The sequence below is a fragment of the Balaenoptera borealis genome (genome assembly GCF_965194805.1).
Source record: "Balaenoptera borealis genome assembly, chromosome: 14".
In the NCBI taxonomy this organism is placed as follows: domain Eukaryota; kingdom Metazoa; phylum Chordata; class Mammalia; order Artiodactyla; family Balaenopteridae; genus Balaenoptera; species Balaenoptera borealis.
Window position 1 is genome coordinate 56,548,659 of NC_138875.1, and position 21,197 is coordinate 56,569,855.

At 45.4% G+C, this 21,197-nt stretch overlaps 1 protein-coding gene and 1 long non-coding RNA gene across 2 annotated transcripts; one reads left to right on the forward strand and one right to left on the reverse strand.

The window, feature by feature from the left end:
* Nucleotides 1-1,838: 1,838 nt before the first annotated feature.
* Nucleotides 1,839-10,245, forward strand: TGIF1 (TGFB induced factor homeobox 1). The gene is made up of 4 exons (XM_082353610.1): nt 1,839-2,413; nt 2,665-2,849; nt 8,217-8,443; nt 9,251-10,245. Exons 2-4 carry the CDS (start codon nt 2,834-2,836, stop codon nt 9,824-9,826), a joined length of 819 nt encoding a protein of 272 aa, XP_082209736.1. The 5' UTR covers nt 1,839-2,413; nt 2,665-2,833; the 3' UTR covers nt 9,827-10,245.
* LOC309610591 lies at nt 10,026-20,750 on the reverse strand. Its single transcript, XR_014234063.1, has 2 exons — nt 20,703-20,750; nt 10,026-20,330 (listed from the first exon to the last, which is right to left on the reverse strand). It is a non-coding gene; the product is annotated as an uncharacterized lncRNA (long non-coding RNA).
* Between the last annotated feature and the right edge of the window lie 447 nt (nt 20,751-21,197).

Sequence of the window (21,197 nt, forward strand, 5' to 3'; positions counted from 1 at the left end):
CCCGGGGGAGGGGGCCCGTGTTCCTCTCGGGAGCATCTCGCCAGCTTTAATAACTGCTTCGGTGTGACTCGCTCGAGCCAAAGGTGAGCATTGCCCGGATCAAGCCGGACCTCCAGCGAGAGAGTTGAAAGTTCGACTCTCTCCTCCTGGCCATTTGAAAAGAGGCTTTTAATTCTTGGCGCCCCTTCCCCTTCTCCGGTAAAGTTTGTTTTCTAGCTATAAACTCCCTGCAACCCTCGGTTTCCATCTCGGTTGCTTGAGAATCGCAATAATCAGCCAAGTTCATTAGACGAAGGAAAAGATACCTTTGTGTACATAATGAGAGCCACCGCGTGGCCGCGGAGAACCACGCGGAAGAAGGAAACAGTTTTGTCTCGCGCTGGTGCAAACGGCCAGGGGGAGGGTTAAGCCGACCCGAAGGCGGGTTTCGTGGACCGGCTTCGAAAGCGGCCGAGGCAGCCGAAGCGGCTTTCGAAGTTAGCAAACAAAGCGTCTCCCCAGTAACCGCCCGGCTCCAGACAAGGCTCCTGCCACTCCGACCGCTGAGGCGCAGCGCCGGCGCTCCGGCTCCTCCTCCTGCGTCCCTCCTCCCCCTTCTCCCGGTCCCCAACGGATGTGAGCCACCAATCCCAGCAACAAACAACCCTTCAAACGCGGGAGCGGAGCGGCCCTCTAACGGGCCCCTCCCCGGCCCACATCTGTCCTGCGCGCGGGCGCAGCCGCTGATTCATCTGCAGCCAGGCCGGGAAGGAACTGCGCACCGGCAAGTTGCAGGGGAGCCCTTCCAGGCTGGTGGTTTCCCCCAGGACCATGTTACCCCCTTGGCCCTTTTAGATGTGTGTTCTCTTAGGTGCCGAGCCGTCGGCACACCACAGGAAAAAAAAAAAAAAAAAAAAAAAATCGTAAGGTCGCTCCCTTCTTAGAGTGACGCTGTTTTCCTTGTTTATGCATTTTAAGTCCTGTAATGGGAAAAAACCACCCAAGCTTTGTAAACTCTGGCCTTATTCACTCTCGGGGCGGGGGTGTCTTTTTTTTTGGGAGGGTGAGTGGGTGGGAGGCTGGCTTTAATTTTCAGTGTAATCCTAAAACAGAGGCTCCAAAATCTAGTTAGTCATCGTTTGGCTGCCTTATTCCTCCTTGGGTTGAACCTTATTTCCACGGAGCTTCTGCCGGGTTCTTCACAGAGATTACAAAACAAAAACAGCACAGAGCAGAAACTGGAGGCAGACTCGGGAGCTGACGTCTCTATTAGGCTAAATTATTTACGTTTGGGTTTTTTTTCTTTTTTTAAGTGATGGGGAAAGTCTTAGTGTGGCATGTGACAGTTCGTTTACTTCAAAACAACGAAGGGGACAAACACGCGAAGACTACACGCAGAGGAGAAGGCGGGGAGGGGGCACGCGTTTCTTGAAATGAGCCTAAAGCATCTGGTCTTTTTAAAGGGTAATTTCATCTAGGAACTCCTACTGGAGTCCTCCTCTCAACCAAAATAAAGCAACAGGAACATGTATTTACTTAATGGTTAGTTTCTGTTTGAAGTACCGGGGGTGGGGGGGTGGGGAGAAGGGTCCCCTAGCAGGATATAAGTCCTAAAAGTAGACTCTGTTCACCGAAACAGATGAGCGCCCCCGGGGTGGTAGCCCCCTTCCCATAAAGGCGGCACAGCTGCCCGGGTCCGGGAGTGCGGATGTCAGGCCGAGTCTCGGCGGGGCGGGCGCGCGTCCGGGCCGTCCCCAGGCAGAGACTTTTAAAGAGCATGTGAGTATGACAAGTGTCTGTCCGCAACATGTTAGATTTCGAAACTGCCTTGCAATCCAGTCCGGAACTCGCAGCTTTAGCCGGGGGAAACAGACTTTCGCCCGGGGTGTCTGTGTCTCATCCTCCCCCCCCCCCGCCCCCCACTGTTGCTGTGGAGGAAGAGCCCCCGGAGGAGAAGGGTGCGCCGCGCCGCGCCCGCGTGTCAGTGGCAGCCGCGCATTCTGGAAGAAGTTGGTTCTTGTCCCGAATACTTTTCCTACGGAGCCCCGCCCCTTGAACCAGCAGCCGCTGTCTTCTCCTGCGGCCAGAGCGGGGACGGTGGAGTTGGGGCAGCTGTCAAAAACGAAAGGGGAGCCTTTTCTTCCCTGGGGTGGAGGAGGGGGAGGAGGAGAAGGCCTCTTTTCCATCTGTTGCAATTTCCTAACCAAACGCACCCTCGCCAGCCCCGGGAAGAAAGGCCTAAAGTAGAAACTCGGGGCGCTCGGCTGGTGTCGCCGCCGCCGAGCCGGGGATGCAGGCGGCGTGCGCGCAGTGGGGAGCAGCGATCGCGTTTCTGGGCTCGGCCGCCCCCACGAGGGACGGGTGACAGCGGCCCGGGGACGCGGGCTGAGGCGGCGCGGCCGCGGCGCTCGGTGCCGTCCTCCGCGGCTGGAAGGTGCGGGGGAGGGGCGGAGGAGCGGCGGGGCGGGCGGGGGACGGGGCGGGCGGCTGGGGGCGGAGGCAGGACCTCCTGTACCTTCCCTCCTCGCCTCGCTCACTCTGACAGCGCCGAGGTGCGCCGAGCAGGAGCGGGGAACAAAGGAGCGGAGTGGGGAGGGGAGCGAGTTGGGCGAGGGAGAGCCCCCGGCCGGCTGCCAGAAGATCCCGGCAGGAGGAAGCCCAAGTGTCACTTGAATTCCACCCAAGGAGCGGGAGCCTGGGATCCGAGCGCCTTGTTTAGCAATAACGGCTGGAGCGCGTCCTACAAGTTGCGGGAGAGTCGGCCGGGAAGGAGGACAATCGCTCGGCCCCTCCGCCCTCGCTCCTAGCCCCTCGAGACCCCAGCGTCGCCTCGCGCTGGAAGGGGAGCTCCAGAATGAAAAGCAAGAAAGGTAAGGCTCGCGGGCTGCGCGCGCCGTGGACGCGAGTACCAGGGAAACGTGCGTGAGGGGCGGCGCTGGGCTCGGGGCGAGAGTGACTTGGTGGACTTTTCCGCCCCGGGGCTCGCAGGCCCGAGTGGCGGCCGTTCTCTTTGTTGAGGCTGCGTCTGAAATGGCAGTTGTTGTTTTCCTTCTAGACACAACACGAGGGGCTGTTGTGGGGAGACGGGCCTCTCCACGCTGCTGGCACGTTGTCAAGAAACACGCTCGCCGCCTTGTTTGTGCGCCTCCAAGTTTCATTGTCTCCGCCGACACCCCACGCTCGCCGCGTGGCTTCTTGCTCTTTCTCGCGGGCGGGGGAGTGGGGTCCGGGTCGGGGGCACCCCTGCCCCGCTTTTCCCCGTCGGGACCCTGGGCGGCCCGGCCGGCGGAGCCGCGGCTCCTTTGTCTCAAAGTTGGGCTCCTGGGCCCCCGCTCACTCCCGGCTGGGCCGGGCACGTCTTCTCCAGGGATGGGGCGTTTACACCTTCGGAGGAAGGCGACTCTGGACCCCAGGTCGCCCCGGGTGTCGGTCCCTTTGGAAAGCTAGACTTTTCAGAATTCCCAGCCTCTACAAGTTTTCCCACGATGTATCTGGGGCAGGAGGAAGAGTTAGGACTGATGGCAAGCGGCGTGCAGTCAGAATGAGTTCAAGTGTGACATGCAAAGAGTGAGTCTGTCATTGTTTCCACGAAGCGTTCTGGAAGCTTTATAACTAAAACTTGCCGTCAGTCTGGTTTAAAAACAAAATACACAGAAAGAAAAAGGAAAAAAAAAGACCACCACGAAAGGTCAAAGAATGTTAACTCCCTCTTGAAGTTAACTTTTCAGTCCCTAGCAGGGAGGTACCCCCGAATGTTCCGTCGTGGGCCGGAGTTGGCTTTTCGGTTGTGATTTATGTCGAGTGGTTCAAAACAGAAGTTAATCGCTCGGGGAAGCCAGCGCGGGCGGGGTGGGGGGAGGGGTGACTACTGCGCATGCCCAGCTGCGGCCAGAGTTTCTCCAGCTCCACATTCTTTCAGACTCGTCGAGCGAATACGGTTAGAACAGACTCCCGTTAGAGTGGGGCAGCCTCGAAGCCGAGAGGGTTCCCTCGGCCACATTTTCACCTTGGACTTCTGTTCGTTTGATCCTGGGCTGATGCCTTTGAAACACGCGGAGCTCCCCACCTCCCGCTTTGCGGGCGGGAGTCAAAGTAAACGTCCACCCCGGGGCCTTGGTAGTTGTAGTGGAACTAACTCCCCGCGGACCCTGAAGGGCGAGAGCGGGGGCTCAGAGGTTTGGACGTTTAACTGGGCTCGGCGAGAAAAGGCGCGCGGGGAGTGCCCGGGGGCGCCCAGGGAGACCAGGTCAACTCGTGGAAGGCTGACAGGTCCAGATCGTCCCTGGGAGGCGTTCTCTCCCTCCTGGTGAACTGACTGGAACAAGTTGGGTTGTTTTTGACGGGTGCGTCTTGTGATCCGAGACCAGAGCTGGGCTTGCGCCGGGGCGGGCTCCCCCCATTGTTCGGGCTCTGGCGGGGAAGGCAGTGATGATCCTCCCTGACCACCCGCAAGGCTCTGGGGTACCCCCCCCCCCCCGCTGTTGTACCGGTGCCCCACCGTCCTTCCCGGCTCCCCTCTCTCGGCGCCCTCCCCCCACCCCAGCCAGGGGACGGGGCAGGAACCCGCCGGTCCCTGGGGAATCATCGGGGCGCGCTGCCCCGGGGCGCGAGGTACTGCTACCGCGCCGACTCATGGAAACAATGAAAGGTGACGTGTTGGAGGGGAAACTTCGCGACTGGTTCGGAGCCCTTGCGGGGGAGCGGAGACTGCCGAGGTTGCCCGGGTTTCTTTCCCTTTTTAGGTTTTCCTGGCAAATCCTCTGCGGGTGGGCAGGCCCCTGAGGAGGTTGAGATTCACGGCCCCGTTTTCAGTTTCTTCTTGTAATCTGAAACTCCAAGGCCTGGGTTTGCTCTCACTCGTGCGGTCGGAGGGGCGACTTCAGCGGGGGCCGAGGAGTTGGCGGAACAAAAGCTCCCGGGCCGGCCGGGCCGGGCTCCTCCCTAGGCGAGTCCCTCTAGGTCCTGCCCGCCCCCGCCCCGGCCTCCAGCCACCTGGGGGCCCCGCGCCCAGTGGCCTCCGCTAGGGCTCCGGAAGAGATCTGGCCCGCCTGGCTCGCCGAGTTGGACTGTCCGTTTTATAAAAGTCCGTGAAAATCTTTAAAAGTTTTGTTGAAAACAAAAGCACTTAAAAACTCAATCGCGGAGCCGGGGATTTGGTAAGACTGGTTTGTGACAATAGTGTCTCGTCTTAGAAAACTGAGAATGCCCAAAAGACCTCCCCAAAAGATTTTCAAACAAGCAGAAGAATCGTTGAGGAGAATCCCCTAAGTCTCTTTGCTCCCGGTTTCTGACGATGTGGGATTCTTGCTTCAGACTTCTGCGGCTGGGTTCATCCCAGCGCTCCTTGGATTTAGTGCCTGGGGGGTTAAGTATGTTTCCCGTCGCTTCTCCTGAGATGTTCTAATCAGGAAACCTGTTAGGTTAGGTTTGCTTTTTCCTATTTATACCCTTAAGCGTTGCCTTCGGTTATTCTTATTCCCAGATCCTTTTGTAGCCTCTTACAGATTTTTTTTTTTTAAGAGTTCAACTTCACAACCACTGTCTCTCTGGCCCTCCCCCGGGCTCTGCCCCTCCCCCTGTTACTATTCGGGGGGAAAAAATGCTTTTTAGGGCTGTGGGATTCATAGGCCATCTTGTGGCTTTCTAAACAAATTTCCTTGTATGTGGATGGAGTAAAAGAGGCTTGTGATCCCCCCGCACCGCACCGCCCCCCCGCCCCCGACCACCACATTTTTTAAAGTGTGAGCAGAGTAAGACGTTTGGAAACAAGTCGTAACCGGGAAAGTGTTCCAAAGCTCTGTTACAATAGGAAATGAGTAACTTGGAAAAGTCTTTTTGTTTTTCCAAGTTGAGCCACAATCCGGAGGGAGAGTTTTAATGAAAACAGTCCTGACAGCAGCAAACGTGGTTTGCTGTAGTGAAATATCAGCTGGCACAGCCAAGGAACTGAAGTCTTAACTTCCTGTTCCGTCAGCTTTTGTGCACATATTGGAAATATTTGTTAAGAGGTCCGGAGGCCTGGCCGCTCTTTTATTTAAATGAACTGAGAACAGAGTAAAGTCGCTGCAGTTTGGTGTTGCTTAACTGAAACCTGCTTTTGTGTCACTAACCTGTTTTGAAAGATCAGGCTTCTTGTCAAACTAAGTAAGCAGATCAAAGGACAGGCTTTAGGGGTTTTTTGTTTGTTTCAAACTATTTGTGATTATCAATTTACAGTTGGGAATTCACTGTTCAGTGAGCAGACTTTCACACTGTTTCTAAAACGTTAAAAAGGGGAGGTGGGGTTAATAGCCTAGAGAAAAAGTTCTGGCTTTTCAGACTTTTTGAAGAGTTTAAACAAATTGCTTTATTCACATTTGCTTTAGTCTTAAAGTTACTTGACACGTTTTTAAAAGTTAAGATTTCTTTATCAGAGCAAATGTAAAACAGGAACATTTATAATTTCTTAAGGTTTTTTTGTTAATAGTTCTTCACCCAAGTTTCAACACAGGTTTTAAAAGTTTCTCATCTTCTCAACAGTGAAAGCACTTTCAGTTTTAAATGTGCCTCCTTTTTTTTTAAGCAGTTTAATGAAATCTGGGTAGAGAAACATCAGATACACAGCTGTGGTTAAAATTTAGGATTGCTGGGCCTTTTATTGATGGCTGTTTGTTAATTAAGCCTTGAGCCAAAGTGAATTTGCAAGATCATCCTACTCTTTTGTTAGAACTTGCTTTACTTTGTCTTTGGAAGGTTCTGCCTTTTCTGTGGACACTCCCTCCAGCATCTTCTGCCCCCTGCAGTCCAAAACTGAAAATGTGTCACCAAGAAGAGTTAGACTCAATTAACTGACGAGCTAGCTCATCAACAAATCTTTGAATGAGTAGCTTTTTGAGTCTCATTGTGTTAAAATGCTTTGAAAGGATGGGGTTTGGGAAAAGTTCCTTTAAGATACGTTGAATGGTTTATCACTCTGAGGAATATTCTGTTTTTATTTCCTATCAAGGTAAACCACTTGAGCTTGTGTCAACAAAGTTAAGAATGCCTACCTTTAAATGTCATGCTACTTTAATTTCCTTTATATAGAAATACTGGTTTTTCAAGCATACTGTAGTTTGTAATTTATTTATGTTTAAAAAATTCTAAATTGTCTTCAAAAACGAGAATATACGTCTTTAGTCAGAGTAGCCTTTTGTAGTTTTGAAACGGGGAAGGGTTAAAGTTCAAAATTATCTTTAAGTGTCTAAAAGGGCCAACTCTGAAGTTTTGTAGAACCCAGTCTATGTGTGATTTAAATATTCCCTATGGGTGTGACTTTTTAAAAATTTCTGGTAGGATTAAAGCGCTTGTAAACAAAAGAGTTTCCTCTGGGGGTTGCATATTCAGTTTTCTTTGTCATGTAACGATTTAAAGCTGATCTCTGCTTATTGATATGTAGTATCCTGGGTTCGGATTAAACTGGCAGTTGAAATTTACGGAAGTTTTAAAATTTATTCACTACTAGGCATCTTTTGACCTCTTACATTAAGTACTAAAAATTGAAAAATATTTTTATGCAGTGAAACTGAAAACTTCAGTGGTTGTTTGTATTTAGTAAAAAGTGACTAGTACTGTCCATTAAAAGTAGGTGTCTAGTTTTGAATAAGTGGAGGTAGCAATGAACAGGAAAAGAAAAGGAATTGGCAGAAAATTCTGCCATGCATTTTATGCTTAGAATACTAACTGGGTTACAAGTGTAATTTTCTTTGCTTATATCAGTGGAAAAAATCTTCCCTTTTATTTCAAAACCTTCAGTGGAAGAGGGAGGAAGAACAGTGTTTCAAAGGTACATTAGTTTACCCGTTGGATTGTTTTTCCTAGTTAGCAATGACCTCACGGAGAAGGTTGTCAGACACATCCCGCCTGCTTATGACACCTTTCCTCTTTCACACGTGGCAAGCTATTCGCTTTAGGTGCAGCTTTGTCTCACTTGCTGGATTAGACATTTCTGAGCATCATTCAAAAGGAATGTGAGATGTTGAATCCTATAGGAAAGTGGGTACGAAAGGGAATCTGCCAGTGGGCTGGGAATCTAGAATATGCTGCTAGTCGAATTACTGTTGAGATTTCGCATGAGCTCTGGTGCTTCAGGACGGAAAACACTGGTTCTTCGCTTGTTTGGCTCTCAGGAGTTGAGAAAACACAGTTGTGCTGAGTGGTCAAAAGAGGTGAGCTTTGCTGATAAAAGTGTCTGACGGCTGGCCTCTGTCCTCTCCTAGGTGTTGTTGCCGCGTCTGGCAGTGAGACCGAGGAAGATGACAGCATGGACAGCCCCCTGGACCTCTCCTCTTCTGCTGGCTCAGGCAAGAGAAGGCGGAGGGGCAACCTGCCCAAGGAGTCCGTTCAGATTCTCCGCGATTGGCTGTATGAACACCGATACAATGCCTACCCCTCAGAGCAAGAAAAAGCGTTACTGTCCCAACAAACACACCTCTCAACACTACAGGTAAGGGAAAGGAACGCCAGCTGTATTCCCTGGGGGTGTGGTGGGTTTTTTCCCCAAAGTCGCTTTACAGCATTCCTGTATAGCAAGCCTTTAAGTACCTCCCCACTCAAAAGAAAAAAAAGGGGGCATATCTTTTTCTTGTAAACTTTATAGTGCTAACAGCTAATAACTGGCTATATAGAGAAACAGAAACACTTGACAGTTATCTGTCAAAAAGCATTTCCTTTAATGCCTAAAAGAGCCTTCCTTTATGCAACAAACATAAGAAGGAGGTTAAATCTTATTCTATTGCCCAGGAAACTGGTTTGATATTTAAACAAGTTCAGACTTCAGTGAGGTAATTCATGTTCTGTCTGTTGACATAGTCATTTGAACTGGGAAAAATCAGTAACTGGGAGGAGTGGCTCTTTTCATACAGGAAAGGTTTTCCTGTAGTTGATTAACTTAAATGCTGGGGCGGTAGATAACAGGTTAATATGGGGAGAGTTAAAAGGTAAAATTCCCTCTCTAAAATCATTTTCAAACGTTTGAGAATGTATACCTTTCTTTTCCTTCCTCCTGAAAAGGTTTAAGGATGATGAGAGACCAAAAAGGGGATTTGTATTAGGAAAAGAGGAAGTTTATGACAGGAAACACCTCTCTTTTCTTGGCCGGGCTCAAATACCTCTAAATAACTTTGTAGGTCCCGATAAGCCTTTTCATGCCTCCTTTAATGCAAAGAGAGAGAGCGGTAAGGCGCCCCCAAGAAGGCTCTCGGGCGCGTTGGCGGAGCATTAAAGCGTTTAAAACATCCCCGTGTGATTTCAGGTCTGTAACTGGTTTATCAACGCCCGGCGCAGGCTCCTCCCCGACATGCTGAGAAAGGATGGCAAAGATCCAAATCAGTTCACAATTTCCCGCCGAGGGGCCAAGATATCTGAAGCCAGCTCTGTGGAGTCAGCGACAGGCATCAAAAACTTCATGCCGGCTCTAGAGGAGAGCCCTTTTCACTCCTGTACAGCTGGACCCAACCCAGCCCTAGGGAGGCCACTGTCTCCTAAGCCATCATCCCCAGGATCCATTTTGGCTCGTCCATCCGTTATCTGTCATACCACTGTGACTGCACTGAAAGATGTGCCTTTCTCTCTCTGCCAGTCAGTTGGTGTGGGACAAAACACAGATATACAGCAGATGGCAGCCAGCAGCTTTACAGACACCTCCCTCATGTACCCAGAGGACACGTGTAAATCTGGACCAAGTGCACACACACAGAGTGGTCTTTTCAACACTCCTCCCCCTACTCCACCGGACCTCAACCAAGATTTTAGTGGATTTCAGCTTCTGGTAGATGTTGCACTCAAACGGGCTGCAGAAATGGAGCTTCAGGCAAAACTTATGGCTTAACCCCTTTTTTCAAGCAAAACAGTTCTCAGAAATGTTATGATTGCTGGGATGATGGCAAGAGATGAATTGCATTATTTTATATATTTTTTTATTAATATTTGCACATGGGATTGCTAAAATGAAGCTTCCTGTTACTGAGATGTTGTCAATGGAATACAGTCATTCCAAGAACTATAAACTCAAAGCTACTGTAGAAACAAAGGGTTTTCTTTTTTAAATGTTTCTTGGTAGGTTATTCATAATGTGAGGTGGTTCCCAAGATCATGTGATTTTTTTTTTTTTTTTCTCCCCCTTTTTTGTTGGTGTCTTTTTCAGACTGTGCAATACTTAGAGAACCTATAGCATCTTCTCATTCCCATGTGGAACAGGATGCCCATACTGTCTAATTAATAAATTTTCAATTTTTTTTCAAACAAGTATGAATCTAGTTGATTGATGCATTTTTTTCATGACGTAATAAAGTATTTTCTTTAAAAAGTACTGTAATGCAGAGTATTTTGTTGAGGGAGGCGCTTCTTAAAAATGAGAAGGAATATAGCACCCCAATGAGCAGGAAGTTGGGGGTAGGGTGGAGTGTGAGTTAGGGGGGTGTCACCAGCTCTTTGAAGAACTGTGGACAAGCCAGTCTGTATAAACAGGATGTGTGATAATTTACTCTTGATAGGAGGCATAGCAGGCCCTTAAATCTTTACTTAAAGCTGTAAATTGGAATGAATCATTTCCATCGGTGTTTAGCTAACCACTAAATCCCTTGGTGACCTGGTCTGCGTATTTTAAGACATGACCCACGTTGAAAAGGAAGATCTCAAAGCACCTGATCATGGCTCAAGTTTTCAGAAGTAAACAACAACCCAAGCAGTTCTTAGTATTGCCTCTTGCATGTTACCGTCTAAAATAATTTTTGTTCAGTGGTCCAGTTAGGTAAGGCCTTTACATTTAAAAGCATCTTTTAAAACATTGTCTAAAGTGGTTAAAGCAGTGGAGTTCTGTCTCCCATGGGACTGTTAGTTTATTAGGTTTCTTTCCTAAGGTCACGGTTTGTGAAAAGTGGTGCCATACACAAGTGGAGTTTGTTGGGACAGGCAATTCTTTATGAAGCCAGGATGGCTAGAAGGGAATTGGTGGTGTTCCTTTCACTTACATGGTTGAGCAGATTTGTCACATGCCACAAAACCATTCTTTGTAGTCATGCTTAGTATGAGGTTTCTTTGTTATCATAGTCATGTTCTTTCCAGCCCTGCCCCAGCTATGAATTGTCTAAGTTTGAGGGGGCATTAGAGCTTCAGTATTGTTTAAGAATGTAGGAAAATTCTTCCAAACTTAAGTTTGTCTAATTTTGAAATTCTGTTGAGAAAGTGCCTACTGTAGAAAGAGCTAAACTCAAAGACTTCTCTAAGCGGAAGAGAAAAATTGATGAGGACAACCGGGAGTTGGAAGAAAAAACAAGGGAGGAGAAGGTGGTGCCTCTAGCCTGTGAAGGGGGCAGCTTTGAAGGGCTCATCAGCCTCCAGTGGGCTAGCCCCACCTCAGAGTTGCAGAAATAGACAAAACCAAAAATGAAATAATGTATATAAAAGGAGCAAAGTAAACAAATAAAAATGAAAAATCAAAGGGGATTAAGAATCATTACCTGCTTTAATAGCTAGATCAAATGCCGAAATCCTTTGAGTACAGATAAGGGAGACCAGCAAATCCTGAAAGGCTTCCCTTGATAAGACATTTCATTTCATTAATCATACTGGGGGGGGGGGGGGAGGGGAGAAAGCAGTCATGTGAGTGATTTAAAAGAAAAATAAATGTCAAGGGTCAAATGAAACCCAAACATTAAAAAAAAAGAATCACCCCAAATGGATCCAGGTTGATAAATAACTGGTGTGTAACAAATGTAATCGGAAAGGTACATGTAAAAAAGTGTTTATTCAAATTGGAGCCAAATAGAAATAATTGTTATGCTTAATATTTGCATGAAATATCTTTTTTCATTTGTTTACTTTTAACTTGTGGTTTTTTAAAATTTATTTATTTTTGGCTGCATTGCGTCTTCATTGCTGCGCACGGGCTTTCTCTAGTTGTGGCAAGTGGGGGCTACTCTTCGTTGGGGCTTCTTATTGCGGTGGCTTCTCGTTGCACAGCATGGGCTCTAGGCACGTGGGCTTCAGTAGTTGTGGCTCGTGGGCTCAGTAGTTGTGGCTCGCAGGCTCTAGAGTGCAGGCTCAGTAGTTGTGGTACACGGGCTTAGTTGCTCCATGGCATGTGGGATCTTCCTGGACCAAGGCTTGAACCTGTGTCCCCTGCACTGGCAGGTGGATTCTTAACCACTGTGCCACCAGGGAAGCCCTAACTTAATTTGTGTTTAAAGTTCATCTCTTTAAGATAACATGTAGTTGGGTCGTGCTTTTTTAACTGGCCTAACAATCTCTGCCTTTTACTTGGTGTGTTTAGTTGGTTTATATTTAATATAACTACTGATATGTTTGGATTCAGTTTACCATTTGGATTTTTTCCTCCCTCTGTTCCTCTTTTCTTGCCTTTTTTTGGGTTAGTTGAATATTTTTAATATTTTGTTGTTGCCAATTTTTCTATTGGCTTTCAAACTATATTGTTTTTAATGGTTGTTCTAGGGGATTACAGTATACATCTTTAATTTATCACAGTCAACTTAGAATTAATATTATACAACCTCATACAAAATATAGAAACTTGGAACAGTATGGTTCCATTTACTCTCTTCTTTTTTTGTTGTTTTTCATATATAATAGCTATACCTGATAAATCCAACAGTATAATGTTATAATTTTTGTTTGAAACAGGCATGTGTCTTTTTTAAAAATTAAGAGAAAAGAGAATGTATAAAGGCATACATTGGAGATATTGTGGGTTTGGTTCCAAACCACCACAATGAAGTGAATATCACAAAGTGAGTCACACAAGTTTTTTGGTTCCCAGTCCATATAGAAGTTATGTTTACATTATACTGTAGTCTATTAAATGTGCAATAAAAAAATGTACATACCTTAATTTTAAAATCCTTTATTTGATAAAAAGTACTAACCATCATCTCAGCCTTCAGCAAGTCATAATCTTTTTGCAATACTTAATAACATCAAAGATCACTGAGGGAACGCCCTGGCGGTCCAGTGGTTAGGACTCTGGGCTTTCACTGCCGAGGGTGTGGTTTCGATCCCTGGTTGGGGAACTAAGATCCCACAAGCCACACAGCGTGGCAAAAAAAGAAAAAAGAAAAAAGAAAAAAAAGAAAACTCACTGATTACAGATCACTGTAACAAATAGAATAAAAATGAAACAGTTTGAAATAGGGCGAGAATTACCAAAATGTGGCACAGACATGAAGTGAACAAATGCTGTGGCACCAATAGACTTGACACAGAGTTGCCACAAACCTTCAATTTGTAAAAAACAACATCTGCAAAGCACAATAAAGCAGAGTGCAATAAAACAAGGTATGCCTGTATATAGTCTTTTTTTTTTAATATAAATTTATTTATTTATGGCTGCATTGAGTCTTCATTGCTGTGCGTGAGCTTTCTCTAGTTGCGGTGAGTGGGCTACTCTTCATTGCTGTGCGCGGGCTTCTCATTGTGGTGGCCTCTCTTATTGCAGGGCATGGGCTCTAGGCGCATGGGCTTCAGTAGTTGTGGCACACAGGCTTAGTTGCTCCACAGCATGTGGGATCTTCCTGGACCAGGGCTCGAAGCTGTGTCCCCTGCATTGGCAGGCAGATTCTTAACCCCTGTGCCACCAGGGAAGTCCCTATAGCCTTTTATATTTGCTAAATATCTACTATTTCTGATGTTCTTCATTCTTTGTGAGTCTGAATGACATGTCATTTCTCTTCAGCTTGAATTTTCTTGAGAATCGTGGAGGCCTGCTGGTGACTAATAATCTATTTTTGTTCACTGAAAATGACTTTTATTTTACTTTCATCTTTGAAGGATAGTTTCGCTAAAGATAGAATTCTGGGTTGTTTTTTTCCATCACTTCAAAGGCATTTATTGTCTGGCTTCCACTGTTTCTGAAGAGACATCAGTTGTCACTTGTATCGTTGTTCTCTTGTATGTAATGTCTTTCTCTGGCTCTTTCATCTTTGTATTTCAGCAGTTTGGCTATGATGTGCCTAGGTATAATTGTAGTTATCCTGCTTGGGGTTTGTTGAGCTTGGATCTGTAAGTTTATGTTTTGTTTTGTTTTGTTTTTTACCAAATTTGGGAAATATTGGCCATTATTTCTTCAAAAATTTTTTCTCTTTTCTCCTCTCCTTCTAGAACTCCAGTAGATCTCTAGAACTCCAGTACACTATCTGAGATTATCATGTTTTTCTTTCATCTTTTTTTAAAATAAATTATTTATTTTATTTATTTACTTTTGGCTGCGTTGGGTCTTTGTTGCTGCACACGGGCTTTCTCTAGTTGGGGTGAGCAGGGGCTACTCATTGAAGTGGCTTCTCTTGTTGCGGAGCACAGACTCTAGGCACATGGGCTTCAGTAGTTGTGGCATGTGGGCTCAGTAGTTGTGGTTCACGGGCTCTAGAGTGCAGGTTCAGTAGTTGTGGTGCACAGGCTTAGTGGCTCCGCAGCATGTGGGATCTTCCTGGACCAGAGCTCGAACCCGTGTCCCCTGCACTGGCAGGCGGATTCTTAACCACTGTGCCACCAGGGAAGTCCCTTTTCTTTAATCTTGCTTCTCTCTAATCTTCAGATTGGATCGTTTGTATTAATTTTTAATTCACCAACTCTTCCACTGTCTCTAAAGTGCTGTTGAGGCCATCCAGTGAATTTTGACATCAGTTATTGTATTTGTCGCATGTAGAATTCCCAATTAGTCCTTTTTTTATCATTGCTATTTCTCTGCTGAGATTCCCCGTCAGTCTATTAAATAAGAGTATGTTTTCCTGTAAGTTATTTATAATAGCTTCCTTAAAGTTTTTGACTGCATTTTGCTTCAGTAGGAGTCACGTATTGATACTTTTTTCTTGTCTGATGATGTTTTACTATACAGTGGACGTTATGGATGATACATTAATAAGGACTCTGGATTCTGCTACATTCCTCTGAAGAGTGTTAATTTGTGTTCTGGCAGCCAGTCATTTGGCTGGACTGAAACCTCAGTCTCCTTCTCGCCTGTAGTAGGTAGTAGCTCAGATCTCTGATGAGTTCTTTCAGCTTCCAGCTGCTGCCTTTCAGTGGACTCACTGGGGTTCAGAGTTTGAGGTTTGCTCCTTCTGCTGCTCCTTCCTTTCCAGGATTCCTCTCCTAACTTCATCTGCACTACCAACCCCAACTCTGTCCTTGATATCTCAAGCCATTAAGGCTGCAGCTCTCTGCCACCCTTAGTCTTCTGAAGAATGAGGTGTGCCCTCAGGTATCAAGGTACAAACTTGCACGTCTTACCCCCTCGAAGTTCCCTTCTTTTGAAAGTGAATGACTGACCCCTCTAGTTACTTTTAAACTCTGAATCAGGAGTTCTCAAACTTATCTACACATTGGAATCACCTGGAAAGCTTTAAAAACAACTGTGGCTTGGATTTAGGAATTTTTTAAAGATCCCCTGGTGATTCTAATACATAAACAAATTTGGGAACCACTGCCCTAAACTATTCTTTAGCCACTGTGTCTCTTTGTAAGTAGAACACTGGGAGTTGACAATTTATTCTCTTTGCAGACCTATAAAAATTTGCTTTTGTAGTCTTTTGGGGCATTTGACAGTTTTTGTAAAAGAAATGCAATTTGCTGTAGAATTATCACCCAGGTCAGCTTAACCAATGAGAGTTTAATTTGGCACTGAGCTCATACTGTGGTATACCTATAGCCTATACAATATGTAAAACCAAGACACTAACAAATAGACCTAACACTGCAGGAAGGTAAACGTGGGTTTGGATCTAACCAAAAAATAAAGTTTATATCTGGAACCCGGCCAGAGAGTAAAAAGCAGTATTCAGAGATCAAGGTTTAAACAAGTCTCAGTGAGAGGAGAATGTGTCAAGTCTTGACCTCTCACTAAAAACAGACTGCCATCTGAGATGGGTTTTATGATTCAGAGACTGAAAGCAGAAAATATTCAACAAATACCTTGTGGCTGAAGAAAAGGAGTAACTTAAGGTTGACGGTCACAAGAGGACAGCTGACAAATAAGGGCAGCATGATAAAGCGATGGAGACCACAACTACAAGGATTTCACCAAATGTCAAGGAAACAGTTCTTGAATGAAATGTTTTATAGACACTGGAGAATGTACAAACTCTGAAGCACTGAGTCAGTGACTTACAAGTGGAATCAAATCCCATGATAGGAATGTACTCAGATTTGCAGAGAACAGACATTTAAGTAACAGCATAGAGATACGGAAAATGAAACAACAGAGGGGTTTTTCTAGAAGGTAAATTTTTATCCTAAGAAGCCTTGCCAACTTGGTTCTCTTGGTTTTTTTAATATTCCAAACTTGTCTTTATAAATAAATTACTGAAACTTGAACATGGTCACATTTGATTGGATCACTCAAATTTATGATCTTAGGACAAATTCAGCTTTTCTATCTTGCCTCAAATTATTGCTAATATATATATATTTAATATACTAAAGCCGTGTATTCTTTTTTTTTTTAAGTAACTTTTTTAAAAAAATTTATTTATTTATTTTTGGCTGTGTTGGGTCTTCGTTTCTGTGCGAGGGCTTTCTCTAGTTGAGGCAAGCGGGGGCCACTCTTCATCGCGGTGCGCGGGCCTCTCACTATCGCGGCCTCTCTTGTTGCGGAGCACAGGCTCCAGACGCGCAGGCTCAGTAATTGTGGCTCACGGGCCTAGTTGCTCCTCGGCATGTGGGATTTTCCCAGACCAGGGCTCGAACCCGTGTCCCCCGCATTAGCAGGCAGATTCTCAACCACTGCGCCACCAGGGAAGCCAAGGCATGTATTCTTTTCGTATAAATTTTAATATGAGGATAGGGCTTTTAGAGACTGTAAATAGATTGAAATACAGTAAAAGATAGTCTTTTTAACTTTTAACCCTTTAAATAAAATTTTGTTACCTTTTGGCTTGTTACCTAATCTGATCACTAATGTTTTGTTGCTTTAAAGTTCTTTCTAGGGAATTCCCTGGCAGTCCAGTGGTTAGGACTCCATGCTCTCACTGCCGAGGGCCTGGGTTCAATCCCTGGTGGGGGAACTAAGATCCCACACAAGCTGTGCTGTGTGGCAAAAAAATAATAATAATAAAAAAAGTAAAAAGTTATTTCCAGTGATTTTTGTTTTGGAATTTGATTTATTCAAATGAGTTTGTGAAATGCCTATGTGTATATTTACGTTAGCTAACTTTTCTTTTCCTCCAGCCTATTCGTACAGTCAATCTCCACAATCTGGAACATCACGTACTTTAAATTCTCTCATCAACGGTCCTTCCAATTGTAACGTGGTTTTCTGGTAGCATCTGTAAGTCCAGTACTGAAATGAAAAATGTTAGAGTGATTTGGAAAAGAAAAGCTATAGTATTTATTGAAGACTTTATTATTTGTTATATTATTATTACAACAGTTCTTGAACACTTTGGGTGCATATCTCATTTACTCCTCACAACCCGGATGAGAGATGTTATTCCCATTGTGTAGCTGAGGAAACAGGCTCATCTGAGCTCAGCTTGTGTGTGGGTACCAGCCGTAATAGAGCCACGTTCCCTGCGAGATTCTGCAAGTTCACTTTCCACATACTATGCCTGAAATGAAACAACTTGGAACCATCCCACTTTTATCAGACTGTTCAGTAAAGATTTGATGGTCGCTTTGGCAGATGATCATATGCAAGTTTTCTCTTTCAAGTACCTCCACTTATTTTTCTGCTATCAAACTCCCCCTTCCCTCCACCACTCCATTTCCTTTTGGCCACGGAGACTTGCAGAATGTGACACATCCTCTTGGTTTCCTAAACCTTATGATGAGCCAGGGCCTGGAATAATGAACTCTCCAAGGCCAAGAAATCTGTTTTGTAGTTTCTCTGTGCTAAGTCTTAACACTTAATCTACTATTCAGTGCATTTCATTTCCCTAAGTATTGGCTTTCTGAGCCTGTGACCTTGGCCTACTACCTTTTTTAGTATGTTTCTGTTTTTTATTTTGATTGAGAATTTTTAGACTTGTTCTAGTGGCTATAGTTACTCTGTGCTGCTCCTTTCAATTTCCTCTGTACAAAAAAAATATGTCTTTTAAGCAATATTTCCCCAAATAGAGATGAAGGAACTGCTCTGGGACAGAGGTACAGCTTCATCGAATAACACGCTAAGTTTTTTCTTTTTCTTTTTTTCTCTTTCTGGCCACACTGCACAGCTTGTGGGATTTTAGTTCTCAGACCAGGGATTGAACCTGGGCCCTCAGCAGTGAGAGCTCAGAGTTCTAACCACTGGACCACCAGGGAATTCCTAACACTTGAAGTTTTAAAGGCAAGTAAAGATTTATGGCAGTGCCTTTCCACCCCTCTCCTCCAAACCCCCAAACATCCACCTTTTGTGAAACCAGAGCCAGAGGTGTTAAATGGTATACACCCGGGGCAAAGATCAGCTTTAAAATAAATAAATACCTCTATGGGAAGAAACAAAAGCAGAGCATTATTTTCCCTTCAGAGACCTAAGACACAGCAAGAATAAACTTAGCCTGAGTAAGTTTTCTAAAAGGATTGTCACCTCCAAGCTTGACTAAAAGATTAACTTTATTTGGTGAGGTGTATTGCTATTCGCAGGCAGGTGCTGCCCTGATTCGCCAACTCCCTGTTAATCTGAACCTGCAGAGGCGCCTTTGATCACTCTCAGAGCCTCACCGGCTTCCCCAGTTGGCTTGGGAAACATCAAAAGAACTGTAAAGCAGACCCTAATCTCAGCCTTCCTGTTTCTCCATCTGCCTACTGGGTTCACACAACAGCATGTTTTCTTCAGTTAAAGGGCATTTTCCATGATAATACTTGGTGTCACAATGTTAAATGGACAGGTTAGGGGCGGGGGCGTCCAGGGGTGTCCCTCTTTATAACTCAAATCTCTGCCAATGGAGGATTAGGGCTCTTAGGCTCACTTACAAGGACATTTATGCGGGTACCTAAATTAATGTCTGCTGGCCTGATGCTGAGTAACCAGGAGAAACAGTTCAGTGTAGAGGAACTCTTATCAGTACAGCAGCTATTAAGTGCTATATATTCTGTCCATCACAATGGCACTCAACAGGTGTGGGTGAGGGTAATATGGACTCTGTCAATGGATTGGAAATTCTGAGTTACAAACATACAGCACTGTTCCTTACCAAGACACATTTATATTCAAGGGTGATAGGTTAGATTACATCCAGTCTTTTTAAAATTTTTAATTGAATTCTACAGTCAATTACAAGTCAATACTAGTCCTTAGGCTTTATTTCCCTTTCAAGGCCCATGCAATTTTGGCCTCCAGGATTTTATACATCTGTATTTGGATTTTCAAAAATGCTTTAGGGAGTTCCCTGGTGACCTAGTGGTTAGGATTCTGGGCTTTCAGTGCCGTGGCCCAGATTCAGTCCCTGATCAGGGAACTGAGATACTGCAAGCCTGAGATCCCACAAGCCACGCAGCCCAGTCAAAGAAAAAGAAAAAGAAAAAGCTTTATTTTTTATGTTGGTTCGGGAGGTATTTTAGAACTGGGGGCACAGGTGAAAGAGATTTGAATTTATGTAGCCTCAAGCAAGTTTTTTGTCATCTCTAAGCCTGGCTGCTTCTTCTCTAAATTTGGTGAAAATAAAACCTAAATCTCAACGTTGTTGAGATGATTAAATGAAGAAACGAGGGGAAAACGCTTTAAAAGTTTTAGAGCAAAGCAGATTGATCTACAAATGTTGTTGCATCTTAGATAGAATGAATCTACCTCCACACACCCACCATTACCTGGCCAGGTGCAGAGTCCTGCCTGACACAGCCAGCCTGGCAGTTTCCTAATCCAGTTTCAGCCTTTGATCTTGTCCTGCCAGGCTTGGCCCCGCCAGTTCTTCCTGCCTCCAGCCTGTCTTCACAATGGCAGCAGTTCAGGTCCCCCACCCCTAACGCTGTGCCTACTGCCTTCTCTCTGAGGCTGTTCTACAAAACAGGGGTATGAGGGCTTCAGAAACGGGTTGTACGTTGGAGAGAGTGGTGGCCGTTATGCTGAAGACTAGGTAATCATCATCTCTCTCAAACTAGCCGTTTGAAGTTTTACCACTGGCATCATTCCTGCAAAGTTCAAAATAACACTGCTTCTTAGTTACTAAAGGGCTGACCATCCAGAGCCTCTGACTTGCTTTCTCCTGCTCCCTCTGGGCTCACTTAAGAGGAATCCTCTGAAGAGATCTCATTGTGCCTTTTGTGATATTTTTTTCCCCGTTCTTCTGAAAGATGCTAAATTTATTATGACAGAAAAATTTTTTTCATTTCTTCTTGGAGGGCTCTTTGGGGATTATTTAGATAAGAAAACTGCGTTTGTCTCTTAACCTTTTCAAGTTACTTGTCCAAGCCTCAGTTTCTTCATCTGTCTGTTTTTTTTTTTTTTTTTTTTTTTTAATTAATCTATCCTTTACTTTTTTTTTTTTTTTTTTTTAAAGGATATTATCTATTTATTTATTTATTTTTATTTTTGGCTGTGTTGGGTCTTCGCTTCTGTGCGAGGTCTTTCTCTAGTTGCAGTAAGCGGGGGCCACTCTTCATCGCGGTGCGCGGGCCTCTCACTATCGCCGCCTCTCTTGTTGCGGAACACAGGCTCCAGACGCGCAGGCTCAGCAATTGTGGCTCACGGGCCTAGTTGCTCCGCGGCACGTGGGATCCTCCCAGACCAAGGCTCGAACCCGTGTCCCCTGCCTTAGCAGGCAGACTCTCAACCACTGCGCCACCAGGGAAGCCCCATCTGTCTGTTTTATACTCCAGAGACTATTCATCACACATCACAGTCTTTTAACCAGAAACAGGAACTGGCTGAAGAGAATCTCACGTGTCCATTCTTGGATGTTTTGCCTTTGCTTCCTTCCCTCATTACTCAAGGAAAATTTCTCTCCTTCAACTCTCCTCTTCCTTCACTCTTTGCCCTCCTTTTTTCTTTCTTTACCCCTTTTTAAATCCCTTTACCAGTTTATTGTGAAGGAGATTATAAAGGATACAGTAGCCAGATGAAGAGGTACATTGGGTGAGGTCCGGAAGGGTCCCCAGCACAGGAGCTTCTGTCTCCATGGAACTGGGTACTCCACCCTCCCTGCACGTGAATGCTTTCGTGAACCCAGAAGCTTCCTGCCTTCTGTGGTTTTGATATACACTCAGCCCTCTGAATCTGCAGATGTGAACCCGGATACGGAGGGCCAACTGTATTCACTGTATTACGGCCAGTTTATATG